At 36.0% G+C, this 19,691-nt stretch overlaps 1 protein-coding gene across 3 annotated transcripts in view; it reads right to left on the reverse strand.

Moving 5' to 3' along the window:
* The window catches only part of LOC121423613, a 48,216-nt gene extending 38,486 nt beyond the window's left edge, over positions 1–9,730 (reverse strand). For 2 of the 3 annotated variants that reach the window (XM_041618996.1, XM_041618997.1), the window contains exons 1-2: positions 9,249–9,730; positions 610–686 (exon numbers count right to left, since the gene is read on the reverse strand). In XM_041618996.1, coding sequence (XP_041474930.1) covers positions 610–686; positions 9,249–9,393 — 222 coding nt within the window. In that variant the 5' untranslated portion in view covers positions 9,394–9,730. The remainder of the gene's footprint in view (positions 1–609; positions 687–9,248) is intronic. The other variant, XM_041618998.1, reaches the window with a different exon arrangement.
* Between the last annotated feature and the right edge of the window lie 9,961 nt (positions 9,731–19,691).

The raw sequence follows: 19,691 nt of genomic DNA on the forward strand, positions 1-19,691 counted from the left end.
CCATGCATGTAAATGATACAAACAGCTCGAAACAATGCTTTATTGATTCACAATTACGTGATTCGGTAAATCGAAGGTAAAACGTGTTATGGTAATTCATAAGACCAACATCGCATGATGGTAATGATATTGGGTTCCATTTCTCACGGGTGATAACATCATTCTATATGTCGTTCATGTCTATGTCTACATTTAGTTGCACATAGAACTTTTTTCTACAGAAATGTTAATTGATCATTGTAATAGATTTGTGTACATGTTTTTCATTCCGGAAGGCGTCGATCGGCTGTGGGCCAAACCCAACCAAAGCTCACATGCTGATACCCATTTTCAATTCTGACAAACATTCTTGATCTAAACACATTGTAGAGAGAGGGATGGGGTGGGTCAAGATGTCGCTAGCTCCCAGATCCATGCGCGTTCGACTAGAAAAAGAAGGCCCTTGGTTCGAACCACAGTCTCGACAACTGGATAAAAAAACTGAAAATTGCTGAAGACTTGTCATCTTTTTTTTACTCAAGAATGTGTTTTAAAGGTATAGCGTTGTAAATCAGAATTCTAACTGTACAGAAATAATTTTTTATAGTCACTATACATATCTATACTTACCCTGTGAGCGTAGGCCAGATGCCAGGTCACATTGATGACGTCACCAGGGGCAAAGGTCGTCACTGGACCATCTTCACCTATCAATGAACAAATAAATAAACATACAAAACTGAATAAACAAGTTCCATTACATATTTACAGGCCTACATGGAACCTATGACAAAATCTATCCTGTAGCAATTTAAAATCCAGGAAACAAAAAGTAGGGCCTACATACTTAAATAAAATAAGATGTCTCCTTGCCACTGAAAATCTTGGGATGGGTAGGGTGCGAAGTTCAGCTCAATCTGATACCCACATAATGAAAAACTTATAGACTTTCTGCAAGTTTACCAATATAGTCATGATAGTCCCTATACGGGGGCAATTGGGTTCAGCACTGAGCCAGTTAATATCAAGATCTCCAGTGAATGGCAAAGTCACCATAAGAGTAAGGCCCATATGAAATGGGCCCCGAAATCGTCATTGTAGAAGCCATGATCATTAATAATTCGATACAAGATGAGAGGGGGGGGGGGGTACAAAAATGGTTTCATTATCAACCTGATCTTTTGCAGTGAGTATTCATTAGCCAAATTACAACACTGACCTGCTCTATTATAGAAATTAAATGCATTTTTGTATTTTTTTCTTACTTAAAGGAATATTACAATATTGAGTTAAACGCACAGGATTCCCCCCCCAAAAAAAAATTGTGTGAATAAGTTACCAAAATATACTATTTTGAGAACACACGACAACGAATCTTTGTTTTACATGGATCTTAAGCCATGGTTTTGAAATGTATACAAAATGTATTACAGGCATCAATTTTATTTTCGGGCAGAAACGAAACGATCGTCTCGTCTCATAACGCAATTTTTTTAATCATCTTCAACACTCTGGTAAGCCGCAATTAAAAGCTAGGTTGCCATAGCAACCGGAAAATATCGAACGCTCGTTGAAGGAAAATTAAAATCCTTGACATATCATAACAAGATGGACTATGAAACAAAGCTGATAGATATATAGGGTGGATATATATTTTTGGTACTCGCCATCACTTTCTTTTAATTCCAGATTCATTGGTCTAACTGGGATTTAACCTGTTATAGGCAATTTTAATCTTTCAAACAAACCGACATTGACTGTGTTTTTTTGTTGTTTATTTATTTATCTATTTGATTATTTATTTAGTTACATATTTATTAATTTGTTTATTTCATTATCATTATTTTTTGGGGTGGGCTTGGGTTTGTTAAAATGAAGATTTTGCAATGCGAACTCCCAACAACCAGTCAACATTCAATCGCTTCGTTGTACATACTTAAAAGCCACGAGAATATTTGAATATCGTACCTTTATATCAGTGTATAAAAAACAACATAGACTTACGTATGCTAAATTATTATTTTGCTATTATTTTAAGAAATCGTGTAAATTATTGGGTACGTAAAAATAATTGGTTTCTTCTGAGGACTTAGCGTTAAATCATATGTCAAATTTAGTATATTTTATGCACGATGAAAATGGAATTATGTTATAATATTAATCAGTTGAATGTATCTGTTGAATATTTTTACCTACAACAATTAAAGAAAATTGCTTCGAGATTACGTTCTTGAAAGATATTTACCTAAAAGGGAGAAATTTGTATTGAATGCGAAGAGTAATGAGGCAAGGAAATTAATTTGTAGATTAATAACTGTCGCCGGAAATTAGCCGGACTAATAGAATAAATAACACCCTCTTTCGATGATTGAAAAACAAGTCATGTATATTCATTATTTCGTGAATATTTCGGCATTTTTTTGTATATCGAAAAGAGCACATTGGTATATTGGAACGGCGGGAATCAATTAGTGTTGTAGAAGGGACAAATTTCGCTGTCCACTCTATATACTGTACTCATCACAATGGATGCAGACATTATGTAACCATTAGCACTTTCAGTTATTGGTTTATGCATGGATCTACTATTCAGAGTAATAGGTCCATGGTTATGAATGGCTTTTAGGCTAAAGACCATTTCTTTTTCGAGATATTTAAAGAAACAAAAATTATTATATAACAGCATTAATATTATGCTAGCTTAGTGTTCTTAATATTAATAGTAGTAGTAGTAGTAGTATAAGTAGTAATAGTAGTAGTAGTAGAAGTAGTAGTAGTAGTAGTAGTAGTAGTAGTAGTAGTAGTAGTAGTAGTAGTAGTAGTAGTAGTAGTAGTAGTAGTAGTAGTAGTAGAAGTAGTAGTAGAAGTAGCAGTAGAAGTAGTAGTAGAAGTAGAAGTAGTAGTAGTAGTAGCAGTAGTAATGATAGTAGTAGTAGTAAAAGTAGTAGTAGTAGTAGTAATGATAGTAGTAGTAGTAGTAAAAGTAGTAGTAGTACTAGTAGAAGTTGTGGTAGTAGTAGTAGTAGTAATGATAGTAGTAGTAGTAGTAGTAGTAGTAATGATAGTAGTAGTAGTAGTAGTAGTAGTAGTAGTAGTAGTAGTAGTAGTAAAATTAGTAGTAGTAGTAGTACTAGTAGAAGTTGTGGTAGTAGTAGTAGTAGTAGCAGTAGCAGCAGCAGCAGCAGTAGTAGTAGTAGTAGTAATGATAGTAGTATTAGTAATAATAGTAATGAAAAAATGATAATAATAATGATGATGATGATGATAATAAAAATACTAATACTAATAACATTAATAACGAAAAAATCAAGCCATCTCCCGCTGTGGCGTGTATACAAGCGGTTTATCGCAAGCCTTGCCATTTGGTAATGAGAGTGGGGCATATCAATCAGAAACTAGAACTAGCTCTTGTTTCAGCTCACGTACAATAATGGCTCATTGTTCTTTCCATATACGACAAAGCCTCACTATCAACTTGTCTCACTGTTCTGATCATGCTAATGATTCCCGCATATTAATAAAAGGATTCGTTGTGCTAAATACTCGAGCACACAACACAAAGGATGCACTCAATACCTATTTACGTCATACCGAATTCAAACATCCCAGCCGAATCAGACAAAACACAAATAGACCAACTATCCACCGTCCAGGGCCCGGATCCAGGCCATTGGTCTAATACACCCGTTTTGTCTATTTTACATTTATTATTATTATTATTATCATTTTTGTTATCATTATTATTGTCATCATCATCATCATTATAATTACTATCATTATTATTATTATTATTGTTATTATTATCATCATTATTATTATTACTATTATCATTATTATTATTATTATTGCTATTATTATTGTTATTGTTATTATTATCATCATTATTAGTAGTATTACTATTGTTATTATCATTATTATTATTATTATTTATTATTAAGCAGTCTACATTTTGGTCTACACAATATTCATCATCCAGTAAAGGGAGAGACAGCACTATGCGTTACACAGTCACACCAAACAAATCAACACCAGACCGAAGAATGACATATCAGAGTCGGTTTGGAGTCCGTTCCTTTGGTACGACTAGCATTATACACTAATTCCCGCAATCAATGTCCCTATCGATCTCATGTCTGGAGATCGTATACATGTAGTGTAGAACTCCACCCAGGCTTTGTATCGATTTATACACACGGATAGGCGTGGCTCGAGTATACGATCAGGAACCGACCTTTATTGATGTGAAAAGCAATGGACGTGAAATTAAAATTGAGATATTTCCTTGTTTATTGGTTTGTTCTGCATATCTTATTTTATTTTCTAATTTCAACCCCCTTCTGTATATGCCTATACAGAGTGTGATCCTTATATTGTGTAAAGAAAGTGTCCTGGTGGGTGTTTCATAAAGCTGTTCGTAAGTTAAGAGCGACTTTAAGAATGACTGGTGATCCCTTCTTACGCGCTAAAATAATCACCAACGAACATTTAATAGTGAATATCATTTACCACCAGAAAGGATCACCAGTCGTTCTTTAAGTCACTCTTAACTTACGAAAAGCTTTATGAAACGACCCCCTGATATCTAATTGTCTTGATGATTTACCGACTAGGCTTATTATTTCATCATATTTATCGTGATTATAGAGATGGGCGGTTGAAAGACATCTGGGTATTTTTCTGTCTCTCCTGTATTTTTTCCGAGACCACGGTATGAATATGAGTTTAGTGGCAAATGCCTATGGAGTATTTATAAAGTATTTACGGAGCTAGTACTTATACCATGCCAAGTCATACAAAGTCTTTCACAAAATCGCTTGACTTCTGGCTATACTGTATGTACAACAGATTAATTCCAACGAGATGAAAGATACGATGGTAAACTTAATAACGTTGAGAAACTTCCGACACCCCAATCTTCGCCTCCATTCAGTGCAACCTTTACAAAACTATACGATTTGATGGCATGCATCCTTGTGCTCTGTCCATGCTGTCAGTCTATTGTAGGCATCTATCATTCTTCTTACACAATTACCATGGTAACTATCTGGATTGTATACCGCAGTAGTCATGGTAATGATGCGATGCAGTGGTGTTCCTTAAAAAACGATACAGAAACTCGGCAGTCTGTCTGGCAATGTCTGGTGCGAAAATGTAAAACAACAATCTATACACGGTGTGGAGCGTTTAGATGAGTAGACGATAAGGCGATGGTGATAAAGAAGATGTACTGAAATAAATGTAAATTTGGATACTATAAATTGACGTGAATATGATGATTATAGGACAAGATAGATTAAGTTTCGATTCGAAGTGTGACTATTATCTAAAGAAGCTTCAGGTGCAGCCATGGGTCTAGAATTTACCAGGAAGGGGGTGGCATTTTTCTTGAATAAATAATGACAATAAAAAACAAACATTGTCAAGCAAAACGACAAAAAGAGTTAGAAGAAGAAAGAGGAGCAGAAGAAGAATTGGAGAAGAAGAAGAGGAAGGAGGAAAAGAAGGAGGAGAAGAAGAAGAAGTAGAAGAAGGAGAATAAGAAATAGAAGAAGGGTGAGGAGGAGGGGGAGGAGGGAGAAGACCATTTAGTTCAAGCGGAAGATGATTACATAAAAGATTGTTTCAGTATTATTCATTTCTTTTTTTTTCTTACCAGAAGTCGTATAAACTGATAAACTGGCCAAGCGTGATTCACAATCGAGGCATATCACAGGCAATACCAGTCTACCAGTTCCGCGAAATAAATCGATCTTTTTCAGTATTTAAACGTATATTCATGCAAAGTGCTATTGATAAAGATAAATGTACGTAGAGCAAAGGCGGAATTGCTTGAATTGATTTTTAAGGTTTGTATGGTGGTACTGGTACGAATAACGTGTGGGATATGCTAAAGTATTTGGTTCAGCATGTTGTTCCTGATAGTATAGGTTTACGCTAAATGTATAGACCAAAACAGTTTGTTTTAAAGAGTGAAAATCAATAGCTCGAAGAGAAAGCGACTGTATTCGATTCAATTAAATTCTTTATTTCACTTTCGTTCTAATACAAAGTAATATAAATCAGATACAAATTTTAAGGATACAAATTTAAGGACTGTATATGAGAAAGAGTGGATCCTGGAACTGACTTAGGGATGTATGTGCGGGTGTGTGTCACCAATGAGAGAGAGAGAGGGGGGGGGGGAGAAAGACAGATACATTTATATTCAGAAATGCAGGAATTCAGTAGTAAGTTTCATAGGTTTTGAAGCGTTCATTTGCAAAATCAGACATAGAATTGGTAATTGCTAAACAAAAGCTCAAAGAAAACACGCACTATAGAAAATGGTCCCCTACTGAGAATTTATTTTAATCATCCATAATTATATTTTGATAATGAGACAATCCAAACCACCAGGGACTCATTTTTCTAGCTTTTACATCAGGTCTGCTTGTTTGTTGTTTTTGTTTTATTTTTGGTAATTGTTACAGTAATTCCTATTTGATTATTGTTCTTTTAATGTTATACAATTATATAATTCCTGTATGATTGTTGTTTTTGTAATGTTACAAAAAAAATCTTGAAAATCAATAAAATTTGGAAAATATAAAAAAAGAAGGGAGGGGAATGTTCGTTTGTGAGATTGGGCGAGGTTTTTAAAATAGTATTGTAATGAAGTAGGCTTAACAGGTGATGTGTGATGCCCTGAATCATGTAAGAGATGAGAAGACTCGACATTCCCGAGCATCTCGGTATCCGCTATCTTTACATGTATCTTATAATGGTATAGGTAAGCATAAGGTATATTCCTGAAGAATTACGAGTATATTAGTATAAAGTATATAATAGTTATGATCTATATATTCATGAAAAAATCAAGGTACCTGCTAGAATGGATGAGTAAAGAGAATATACCTGTATCCAATAAACGACACGCGGTGTAGTGATCATTCTTGGAGAATTTTCTACATTAAACTCGTACCTTGTATCTTATGCCTTAAAATTACATGGTAAGTATAAGTTATTTCCGAACAAGTAAAGGTGCATGTGCAACGGTTTAAAAGAAAAACCAATGTATCTGGTCTTACTCAGATATACTATTACTGACTTCTGTATTTCTTCTAGCTTCTACTCAGCCTATTCAAGTATAGTATATCGTTCTTCCTAGTGAGTTACTTGACTTTACCTATTCATGGTCTATTCATGTAGGGGAAGGCGGGGTAAGTTGAGCATAGGGGCAAGTTGAGCCACCACCCCCAGGCCGATAATGAATGAGTCACACATTGTGGTGTTGTCATGTATTGATGACCCATAGCATAACCCCTAACCCCACCACATTGTTTCCAACTTTGAAACAAAAAGTAGTTTTTTAGAGGGAAAAATATGAAATTCAGCCAAAAAAGTAAAAAAGAGTGTGAAATAGATAAGTGCTTTATAAACACACACGTCTTTAAATATAATAAAGACATGATAACAACATTATTAGTCCAGGTATGGATCTTCATTCTTGTCATAGTCTTTTATATGATGGATGCATAATAAATGTGTGGATACAAAATTATCGCACTAAGTTCGGACTGGGGTAAGTTGAGCCAAACAGCATGGGGCAAGTTGAGCCATGGTAATTCCTATGGTAATGTATCTTAAAAAACAAACAAACCATAAAAATTGATTGAAATGCTGGCTGAAAGGAGCAAATTTACATGACTGCTCTTTTCCTTTTAAAGGATGCTAGTATTTATAGAGAATTAGCAAGTGAAAAGACTTTGAACAAAAAATTGACATGCTGGTTCTCCCCTCATATACATTTTGTACATAGTTTTTGTGGCTCAACTTACCCCAGAAGGTGGCTCAAACTTACTCCATATATGGGGCAAGTTGAGCCATTTGACATCGTTTTTTTCAAAGGTCACGATGACTTTCAGTGTGGGGATAGAAAGTTATATATAGGTGGAAAATATTTCAGAAGAATTAGATTTCAAGGCAAGGTACTTATTTCGACAAGATTATTAATCATATCAATTCTAACATGCAAAAAGCAAAAACTGTCACAACTTACCCCGCCTTCCCCTAATCATTTAGATAAACTTTGCTCATATTTCACCTAGAGAATTACTTAAGTCCTAGTGTATTCTTTTAGCCTATCTTCGCACCATTATAGTTATCTTCATACTTAAAAATGCTAATTGCACTTAGTGATTTACTTGACTCCTAGTGTATTCTTTCTGTTTATCTTCACACCTATATATACTTATTTTAATACTTAAATATATTAATTGCACTTAATGATTTACTTAACTCCTATATTTTTTGAATTCTCTCTGTTTATCGTCAACTCAAATATACTTAAATTGGACTTAATCATTTTCTTGACTCCTAGTGTATTCTTTTAGTATATCTTCACACATATTAATTGCACTTGATGATTTACTTAACTCCTATCGTATTCTCTCTGTTTATCGTCAGTCAAATATACGTATACCGCATTTAGTGGCGCAGTTGACTTCTTATAATTTTATTTTACTTTTTTAAAAATTTCATTTTCATAGTGTATTCACGTGGTTGATAGTTATATTTTATCATCTTTACACTTACATAATACTTATCTCCATAGTTAGATATACTAATTGCACTTGGGTTTACGTGACGACTAGTGTATTCTTAAAGTCTTTCTTCATACTCAAATACCGCATTCAGTGGCACAGTTGACTTCTTCTAATCATAGTGGATTTACGTGGTTGATAGCTATACTTTTAATAGCTTATGCTTATATTGCACGAAGTGACTTCATTGACTTCTGTTCAGATTGAATTCATGTTGTTTATCGTTATACTTAAATATATTGCACTTATTTGACTTCTACTCATAATGCATTAATGCAGTATGCCGTCATACTTAAATTGGCTTATACCGCACTTAAGGATTTACTGGACTCCTTTTACTCATAATGTATTCGTGTAGTTTATCGTTATACTTACGATGATATGCTTATACTGCACTTAATGACTGACTTGACTTCATCTACTCGTTTATTTGACTAATCGTTATACTTAATTATGCTTAACGCACTTAGTGACTCTTTATATTCACTATGAATTCCTTTATTAGCTGTTAATCGTTATACTTAAATATCCTTACATTACACTTAATCTACTGCTTCTGAAAGCGAATTCATAATTACGCTTATTGCTCTTGACCCTTTCGTGTTGTTGTTTGTTGTTTGATTTTAGGCGCCCATTCGAAGTGAGACGCCAGTGAGAATAATGGGAATGTACTTAAGTTGTACTTACTTGACTCCATGCCGCATGGTCCGGTGGTACGGACATTATCCAGAAAGTCCAGAGCATAGGTCCTCGCAGGAGGGAAAGTTAACCTAACGTGGGCTGCACAGATGCCGAAGAGGCACGCTCCTAAAACCAACCTTAGCCCGAACATGATTGTGGCGGTGCCGGCCGGCGCCAAACAGTATCCTGATATACGATGAAACTCCGGGAGCAGATACGGGGATGCTGGTATAGGATGCGGTCCTGCAATGCGACGAAGGCGGTGCTGCAAACGGCCGCTTATGTTCGATTGAGGTGTGATTGAACGAGCAACGGGTTAAGGAAACCGATATCAGCTTAAAGAAAGTTTTAAATTCAGAATGTCTAAAGAAAGGGGCTCTTTATTATCTAAAGGAGTAAATAAACAGTGGCATTTGCTTAATCTCTGTTAAAATGCATGCGACTCGTTCACTGACGGCGCGCAACAATGAGGGGAGGGATTGAAAGCATATTGATCGCCGCCACTCAACTCTCTCCTTCTCTCTCTCTCTCTCCCTCTCTCTCCGTTGGTAAAACGGGAAGGTGGGAGGGAATAAGAGACTACGCATGCACCAACGTATACACCAAGGACAACAAGAGATAGAGTATTACGCAAACATTTTTGTTTTGTTTGTGGCCTGTTTTCTGTCCCGTAATGTTTATCATGAGAGAGAGAAAAGAAAGCATGAACGACTCAACCATTCAGTCGCAGGGAGTAACTGGTACGTACTTTGGTACGATAAAAAACAATTCGTGACAGGGCAATTTCGGTTCCCGGTCAATTTTTCACGTGGTACGAGTCTATATCAATAATGAAAATAAAGATATTGCATGGTTTCAACTCTCTAAGAATGCTTATAAAACTTCAAAACACTAGTAAAAAAAAATTAGGATATGATCGCCGTGACGAGGCAGTAAATTGAAGTCAAACCTTGTCGGACTGAGAAGGAACGGGGTGTCACGAAAGGGAGTTCAAGTTGGTTATACGCGATGACACTGCCATGGGGGGGGGGGGATGAACCACACCCACAGGGGCCGCGGAAGCGGGGCTGGGGGGGGCTTCAGCCCCCACTTTTTTTTTCCAAAACTGTGTACAAAAACTTAAAAATGACCATAATTTTTCTGAATGTGATTTTTTTGCATGGTCAGCCCTCCACTTTTGGCTCATCCTCTCACTTTGAAAACCGTTCCGCGGCCCCTGCCCCACATTTTCACGACCAAGAAAAGGGAGAAAGGAGATGGGAAGAAATGTCAGTCATATCAATTAAAAAAAATGTGTTAATTTGTTTCAGTTAATATCCCAAAATGTGGAAATATTTGTTCGCTCGCTTCGCTTTCTCACACCCCTTATATAAGAGTTTTTGCCCCATAGGTAATGTCTGACCCCCCTCAAAATTTCATTACATCACTAATGCAGATGTAATGTGTCATTTTCATGTAAATCTTGTTCACAGGGACAATATTTATTCCAATGAAACATAATCAACAAGCAGCCAAAAGTATAGGACCCAGTCAAGTTTTTAAGGTGAACTGAAGAAAAAAAGAACGTTTTTATTTTGTAGAAAGAAACCAGTCTAAAAAAAGGATCTGAGCACAGTTTGACATTCATTTTCATGATCTGAGACCCTTAATGGTTAACATGAATAACAAACTTTTCTTTCCTATATGTTTTCCTGTATGTTTCATAATACATTGCGTTTCAAAAAAAAAAAAAAGATAACAGCCGATTGTCATTGTGTAATAATTTATCAATCAGAACAATTATAAATGATACTATGAAAGCATTGAAAATAATTATTTTCTTTTCACTTTAATATGACATTGATGCATATATTGGTGGCTGATAATGAAGAAAAGTTCGATAAAAAATGTTCAGTTCAGTTTATTCAATGCAATTATCATGAATACTAAAAAAAACATAAAAATCTCAAAATAGATATCAAAACGTGGTACGATTAAAACAATCTTACAGTTTGCAAATAATGAAAGAGTTAGTGAGACTACAGAAACAGTATGAAGATTAGTCTCCGAAACATATATTTGGTATGAATGATACATGTTTATTTGGGAACAATATATTCTTATATGGAAGCTTAAAAGTGCCAACCATATGTTCATATAATCATCTCGTCATATCTACATCTCTTAGGAAAAGGATGAAATGACGAGATCTCGGATCTCGTCACGTCTACATCCCGTGAGAGAGATTAGATGATCAAACGAATAGATCTGAGATCCCATCATGTCTACATTCCCGGTGGGAGAGATGATCAGATGGCATGATCTCGAATCTCGTCATGTCTACATCCCGTGGGAGAGATGATCAGATGACAAGATCTTGGATCTCGTCATGTCTACATCCCGTGGGAGAGATGATGAGATGACAAGATCTTGGATCTCGTCATGTCTACATCCCGTGGGAGAGATGATCAGATGACAAGATCTTGGATCTTATCATGTCTACATCCCGTGTGAGAGATGATCAGATGACAAGATCTTGGATCTCGTCATGTCTACATCCCGTGGGAGAAATGATGAGATGCCAAGATCTTGGATCTCGTCATGTCTACATCCCGTGGGAGAGATGATCAGATGACAAGATCTTGGATCTCGTCATGTCTATATCCCCGGTCATGCCGGTGGGAGAGATGAAGAGATGACACGATCTTGGATCTCGTCATGTCTATATCCCCGGTCATGCCGGTGGGAGAGATGAAGAGATGACAAGATCTTGGATCTCGTCATGTCTACATCCCGTGGGAGAGATGATGAGATTACAAGATCTTGGATCTTATCATGTTTACATCCCGTGTGAGAGATGATCAGATGACAAGATCTTGTATCTCGTCATGCCTACATCCCCGGTGCGAGAGATGATGAGATTACAAGATCTTGGATCTTATCATGTCTACATCCCGTGTGAGAGATGATCAGATGACAAGATCTTGGATCTCGTCATGCCTACATCCCGGTGCGAGAGATGATCAGATGGGTAGATCTCGGATCTAGTCATGTCTAAAATACTTTCGTGACAACAGGTACGCAAACAGGAATGTCTTTTTTGAAAAAAATCTGTTGCCGAGATTTTAGTGGGTAGCTGAACTCGCCTTTGTTAAACAACGTGTATGTGTTTTGGTTTAATTTGTACACTTCATTAAATGTTTGCTATGGGAATCACGTTGAATTGATTGTAAGGCGTTCAGGAAGCTCAAAAATACGCAGCATGCTCGCATTGATAAGTCCCTGTAATTATGCTGTTGTTGTGATTTACTTTTCTAAAAATTTTACTCCGCTCATAGATCCAACTGTGTCATCACGACATGAAGCCATAGTTTCCATCTCCAAGTCACCACCTATTTTCGTCTCAAAGTCATTATTAAACATTTCTAATACTACGTAAGGACCTTGTTAGTATTTATACGAGCTTAATTGCGAGGACCGCACACTGTTCTATTGATTTCTGAACCAAAATACAAAAGATGAGAAAAAAGGAACCTTCAATGACCGCATAAAATGTGAAGTAACCCAACTTTGTCAAAGAAAAAAAGTTTTATGAGGCTTTAGAAGGCGTGAGAAAAAACCTGAATTTTCTTTGGGCAGTTCGATGTCGAATTATTTGAACCCGGAACAAGAGAAGATTAATTGAAAAGAAAGAAAAAAACAGGAAAGACAAGTAAAATATAAAAGGCGGAACATGAATTTGCTTAAAATGCACTTTACAAGGACAATGGATATTTTGACTAAGATAAAATCATTTTCGAGTTTACTTTCCTCAAAGTTTAGTGACACCGAGGGAGGCGTTGCAAGATGGTGGCAGAGTGGTGGGCTACCCCTATAATTTTCAATTGTTAAAAAGAGGAGGAAATGAAAAAATATAATAAGGATAAAAAAGGAAGTAGGAAATCTTTCGAAGATAAAGGTTTCGTCGAGCTCTATATTATGCATAATCATGTTTTTCAACTCATAAAAAGATATGTATCTTTCGCTCGTCTTGTATCCATATAGCACCACCCCTGATTAAATTGATGACATTATTAGGATGACTATAGAAAATATTATGATGGAGAAGGGGAGGGGTATAGGATCTACGAATGCTTACTCCCTATAACCTAAGGACTGAGTTAGCATGGGTAGCATGGGTATCAATCAGAGCCAAGATAGCTTTTCATGAAACTTATTAATGGGACAGTTGCCCTGCTTTTCAGCCAATCAAAATCAAGAAAAGTTGTCAGATCTCACAACTTTTTGGGGCGGAAAATGTTGATTAAACGCTCCACTACACGGGGGGGGGAGGGGTATACGGGGTATATAATCGTGTATAACTACCATCTTTCAGTTAAAGCCCTTTAACGATTTTTTTTTTCGATGGTTATAAAGTAATGATTTACAGTTAATATCAATATGCGAGCGAGCAAATTTTCTGAAGTTGGAAAACAAAATGAAAAAAAAAAACTTGTTCAAGTGGTGTGTAACTATCACATCACGGGCAATGTATATGTCTAATTGTATCCTACCATCTTTCAGTTTAAGGCCCATCATGAATTTGTTCGATGGCTATATTGTAATGGATTTGCTAGGATATGAAGAAACAAATTACAGTAAATACCAATATGCGAGCGAGCAAATTTTCAAAAGTTGGAAGACAGAATTTCGTGTTCCATGCAAGGGGTGTGTAATTATGGGGGAAATGCAGCGATTGAGCGTTGAAAAGTTGCTTCATTCGTTTAAGATTATATAAAGAGGATGATAAAGGTAAATTATCAAGAAATTAAACTACAGAAGAAAAGGGGAAAAATACAGAGAGCAAATAAAGATGAGAATGATATAGGGAATCATTATTATCGGGATTAGGGGTGCTTATGAAATGATTTGGGTCATCCGTCATCACAGGCCATAATACGAACTTCCAAAAAAGTCGAAATAGCACAATGATGGAAATTAAAAGAAAAATATTCCAGAAATGACAGATTTTGAATAATATTTCAGATTATATTGGGAGGTGATGCAACATTAAAAATTTGGATCAAAATTCATATTTGAAATATTTATTAGATTGTTATGGAATCAATGTGATTTAAAGTCTCCTATAAACAGATGGAAATGTAAAGTGTGTTGGAAACAGTGGCGTACCGTGGGTCACGGCTTGGGGGGGGGGCACCAGCAAAATTTTTGAGTCACTGAGAGACATCTTACGAACAGCGCCAATAAACGGATATGTATGTCACTGATCAAATAATGCGAGCGCAAAGCGCGAGCTGAAAATTGTTGATATTCAGACCTAGAAAGGGACATTATAAGCAATTTGTTGTAATCATGATACGTAGCTGTCTCGCTAAACAAACAATGCGAGCGCAAAGCGCGAGCTACAATTTTTGTATATATTGACCCCAAACAGGGATATTTTAAGGACTATATATTAGGAATTCATTAAGAGTATACAAATTTCACCAAGGTCATCTAATGTGAGTGCCAAGCGCTTGCTGATTTTGTTAGAATTATATCTAGACACGTGAATAACTTGTAGTCATAATTATTAACATACGCAACTTACTAATCAAATGTTGCGAGCGCGAAGCGCGAGCTGAAAATTTAGGAAATTCAGACCTGAAGAGGGGCATTCTAAGGCTTGTTTGTAGGAATTCACTAAGACCATACGTATTTCACTAACCAAATGATGCGAGCGCGAAACGCGAGCTGAAAATTTTTTATATTCAGATCAGAAAAAGGGACATTTTAAGGACTTATTTTGGAATTCATGAAGAGCAGACGTACATCACTAATCCACTAATGCGAACGTAAGCACTGACAGGAAAAGTTTTATATTAAAACCTTAAAATGGGACAATCACTTTAAGAAGTCATGACAAAGAAGCATATGTCACTACATAAAACAGTAATAACTCGAAGTGCGAGGAAATATACTTGGCGTATAATGACTTGAAACCTGGAGGTTTTAGTACAACAGGATTATATATCTCGTTAAACAGACAATGCGAACACCAGGAACAATGAAGACATGAGCCCTAATCAAATTATATTTCATAAAGTTTCTTATGTAATATAACATAATTATAACTATAATGAACAATAATTTCTTCTTTCCCACTTTTCTTCCTTTCTCCCTCTTTTTCTCCTTGTCACCGGTTTTTTGTTGCCCCCCCCGTAGTTACGCCACTGGTTGGAAATATGCTGTCCTAAGTTGCCTCTGTGTTTCATCAACAGCATTGATTTGGTCAATGTATTCAGTAACTCATCGCACTTTTTAACTTGAAGTAAAGAGTATATCTATATTTTTGGTACAAATTATCCCCCGCTTCCAAAAAGATGACCCCCAAATTCACGCCAGTGTATTCAAATGATGCTTTGATTGGTTTATGATCAAAAGTCATACATGGACTTATGAAAACCATACTCTTATGATGCAGGTATATAACATTTTCATTCTGCTAAATGTAAGGATTTGTCATGGCCAAAATCTCATAAGATAAAATTGAGTGCGGGAGTGGAGCGATCGCGCGAGAAATTGTGCATTTTTAGAAATAATGCAAAATTTGGCAAATTTAAGCACTTTGACCGCATTTAAAGTTGAATCCACTACTTGATGATTAAAAAATATCGTTATTGAAAAATGGGGGATGATTGTAAATGCCATCCCCCTTTCCAAAAAGTCGGGGGATGTATCTCCCCAACCCCCCCCCCGGATTTACGCCCGTGCCTATTTTTGAAAGCTCACAACTTTATTGTAGTTCCGCCAACGAAAACAAATCCCATGATATACCAAAGATAACTATTTTCATTGTCAATGACGTAATGGAGCCCAAAACGAAGAAGTTGAGTATTTGACAAGTGAGCTTTATCTATGCAAATTAGCAAGCGAGTGAGGCAAACGATCCAGAAACCGATATCATTAATTTCACGGTTCCGTCATTGTTTTGGCATGCAAACAGGATAAGAAACCCCCTAACATGGGTCCGTTTCATAAATAGTTGTGTATAAAATAAATGCAATTCAAGAAATCAAACCCAAATACAACAACAACAACTACTACTACTACTACTACTACTACTACTACTACTACTACTACTACTACTACTACTACTACTACTACTACTACTACTACTACTACTACTACTACTACTACTACTACTACTACTACTACTACTACTACTACTACTACTACTACTACTACTACTACTACTACTACTACTACTACTACTACTACTACTACTACTACTACTACTACTACTACTACTTCTACTACTACTAATACTATAACTACCTCTACTACTACTACTACTTATTATTATTATTATTACTACTACTATTATTATTCTACATCTAACCACACAATTAATTTCCAAACATTTACAAACACTTAATTTCGGTGATTCTGAACATTTTTTTCCATTTGAATGGCCACAATTTTTTTTTAAAATTACAACAGCGGAAACAAATTCAACATAATTGTCTGATTTCTTGGTTATGTTTGCACTTTAGATTGATTTTTTGTGTTTCCCATTATCCTTGAAAACTGTCTGTAAATGTTTGCTTTGGTAATGACAAGAAATATGTTTAGTGATAAGAATGTCAATAATGTATCAATTGAAAATTATTCTCTTTTACATTGATTGAACTTTACAGGATCAAGAAGAGGCAAACAAGTTTGAGGAGACCTAGTTTTTTTTTTTTTTTTTTTTTTTTTTGGGGGGGGGGTTCAGTGCTCTATTCCGAAAATTCCCAAGCCAGCTCGAGAAGGCAATTGCAATGATAATTAAGACCACATGAGAAAGCGACTCCCAAGTATGAGACCGACTTTTTAAGAAACAAATTTCCTTGTATGAGACTGGCTTCATGAGAAAGCAACTCTCCAGTGTGAGACTCACTCGCTGAGAAAGTCTCTCTACTACGAGACTGACTCCCTGAGAAAGCGTCTCTTTAGTATGAGACTAACTCCCATGAGAAAGCAACTTTTTAGTATGAGACCAACTTCATGAGAAAGCAACTCTCTAGTGTGAGACTCACTCCCTGAAAAAGCGACTCTTTAGTATAAGACCGAAGTCTTGAGAAAGCAGGTCTTTACAAAGATACTGAATTATTGAAAAAGAAATTCCCTAGTATGAGACTGACTTATTGAGAAAGCAACTCTCTATTATGAGGCTGACTTCTTGAGAAAGCGATTCTTTATTATGAGACTGACTTCTTGAGAAAGCGATTCTTTATTATGAGACTGACTTCTTGAGAAAGCCACTCTTTAGTATAAGACTGACTTCTTGAGAAAGTCACTCTTTAGTATGAGACTGACTTCTTGAGAAAGCAACTCTCTATAGTATGAGACTGACTTCTTGAGAAAGTCACTCTTTAGTATAAGACTGACTTCTTGAGAAAGACACTCTTTAGTATGAGGCTGACTTCTTGAGAAAGCGACTCTTAAGTATGAGGCTGACTCCCTGAGAAAGAATCTCCCTAGTATGAAACTGACTCCATAAGATAGCAACTTTCCAGGATGAGACTAACTCACCTGAGAAAGCGACTCTTTAGTATGAGACCGACTTCTTGAGAAAGCAACTCTTTAGTATGAGGCTGACTTCTTGAGAAAGCGACTCTTTAGTATGAGGCTGACTTCTTGAGAAAGCGACTCTTTAGTGTGAGACCGACTCCTGAGAAAGCATCTCTCTAGTTTGGGACTGACTACCTTAGTAAGCGACTTCCTAGTATGAAACTGATTTCATGGTAAAGCGACTCCAGCTGGTATGAGATTGATTGCTGGAGATGCGACTCCCTAGCATCCGTAAGTAAAAGCTTTCAAGAGGGGACGCGTGATGGGAAAATCATATCGAAAGGGATCAAGTACACCAAACGGGACAAACACTGGATACATGGGATATAGGGTCTTGAAGCGTTGATTTTAAAATTTAAGGTCTATAGACTTAAGTATAATAAGACCAAGAACTGCCCTGTCATGAAAGCATAATCCTTGGACCGCGTCAAGATTCTTGTACTGAGTGGGCTGTGGTTATTCTTTGCCCATCGTCATTCCTGATCAACAGAAAAAAATACAAAGGACACTAACTTTCCTCACCTCGCTACAAGCTAGAAATAACATGCTTTTGTCTGAAACAGAATAGAGATTGTTTAAACTGACAATGCTTTGTTCATTTATAATAATACCTACATAGTTTACAGAGTGCGTCACATGGGCCATGCAGTTCTTTAGCAAGGAGTGGTGGGGGGGGGATGAAAGTCACGATAAAGTCCCATTAACAATAAGTGAATTGCGTCCATTGATGGAACCCCATTATTGCTTTTCTTGTAGATTGAATTTTTTTTCATTAAATCCGTACTCTGGGCTGAAAATAATTATAGCTAAATAAATAAAGTAACATTCAACGCGCAAAATGCTGAAAGTCTCATCAAAATCTAGTAACACATAATGAAGTTATTGAAATTTAAAGTTAAGCAATACGTTGTGAAAACAATTATAGGCACGTCGTCATTAATATTCATTTCGTGGGCCGATGATATCATGTCTCCATAATTCTCCGTGTTATCACATGAAATCATAATTACTTCATATATGTGTGATATGTCTCCCTCATAAAAAATCAGTTGCAGCTATGAAAATCTGAAGTAATATTAAATCACCTGTCAATCTAATCTAATATTTTTACTTCATGGAGGACAAAATATGAATTAACATCATTTCATATAACAAAAATACAAAAGAACAATGGGGATATGACGTCATCAATTTGCCCACTGAATATTCATAAAGACATGCATATACATTGTAACTGTTTCACTTAAATATTAGTATGGCAGATGTTTAAAATGCAGTAACTTTGTTATTCTCTGTCCAAATTTAGTCAAATTTTTAGTGCATTGTTTGTCAGATTTGTCTACATCTGTTGAAACCATATCATTTTCAACACCGGGGGCCCGTTTCATAAAGGACTTGCAACTGTTGTAACTTTTCAATATGGCAACTACCATGGTAACAAGGCTCAGCAGCCAATCAAAATCAAGGTTACCATGGTAGTTGCCATAATGGCGAAGTTACAACAGTTGTAAGTCCTTTATGAAACAGGCGCCTGGAGTACCCCCTTTTATATATGAAAAACTTACTCATTGTGTAACTGATTCACAGATGTGCCATTTCAAAAAAGTTACCCTTAAACTTTTCTACTCATATCTGTTGAAGATCATGAACATGGACAATGATTACATTAATTTGACAGTAATGTGTTTATTTTTATACAATACATGTATACCAAACAGCTTTGGATTTCTAACACAAACACGAGAGCAGGACAACAATTGCAATATTCAAGAAAAATTTGATGAAAATAATATTTTCATATCAACTCTTGACACTTTTTGTTTATTCATTTTTTTTTGGTGGGGGGGCATCACCCCTTAACTTTCACCTTATGTT

Source organism: Lytechinus variegatus, chromosome 11 (assembly GCF_018143015.1).
Source record: "Lytechinus variegatus isolate NC3 chromosome 11, Lvar_3.0, whole genome shotgun sequence".
In the NCBI taxonomy this organism is placed as follows: Eukaryota; Metazoa; Echinodermata; class Echinoidea; order Temnopleuroida; family Toxopneustidae; genus Lytechinus; species Lytechinus variegatus.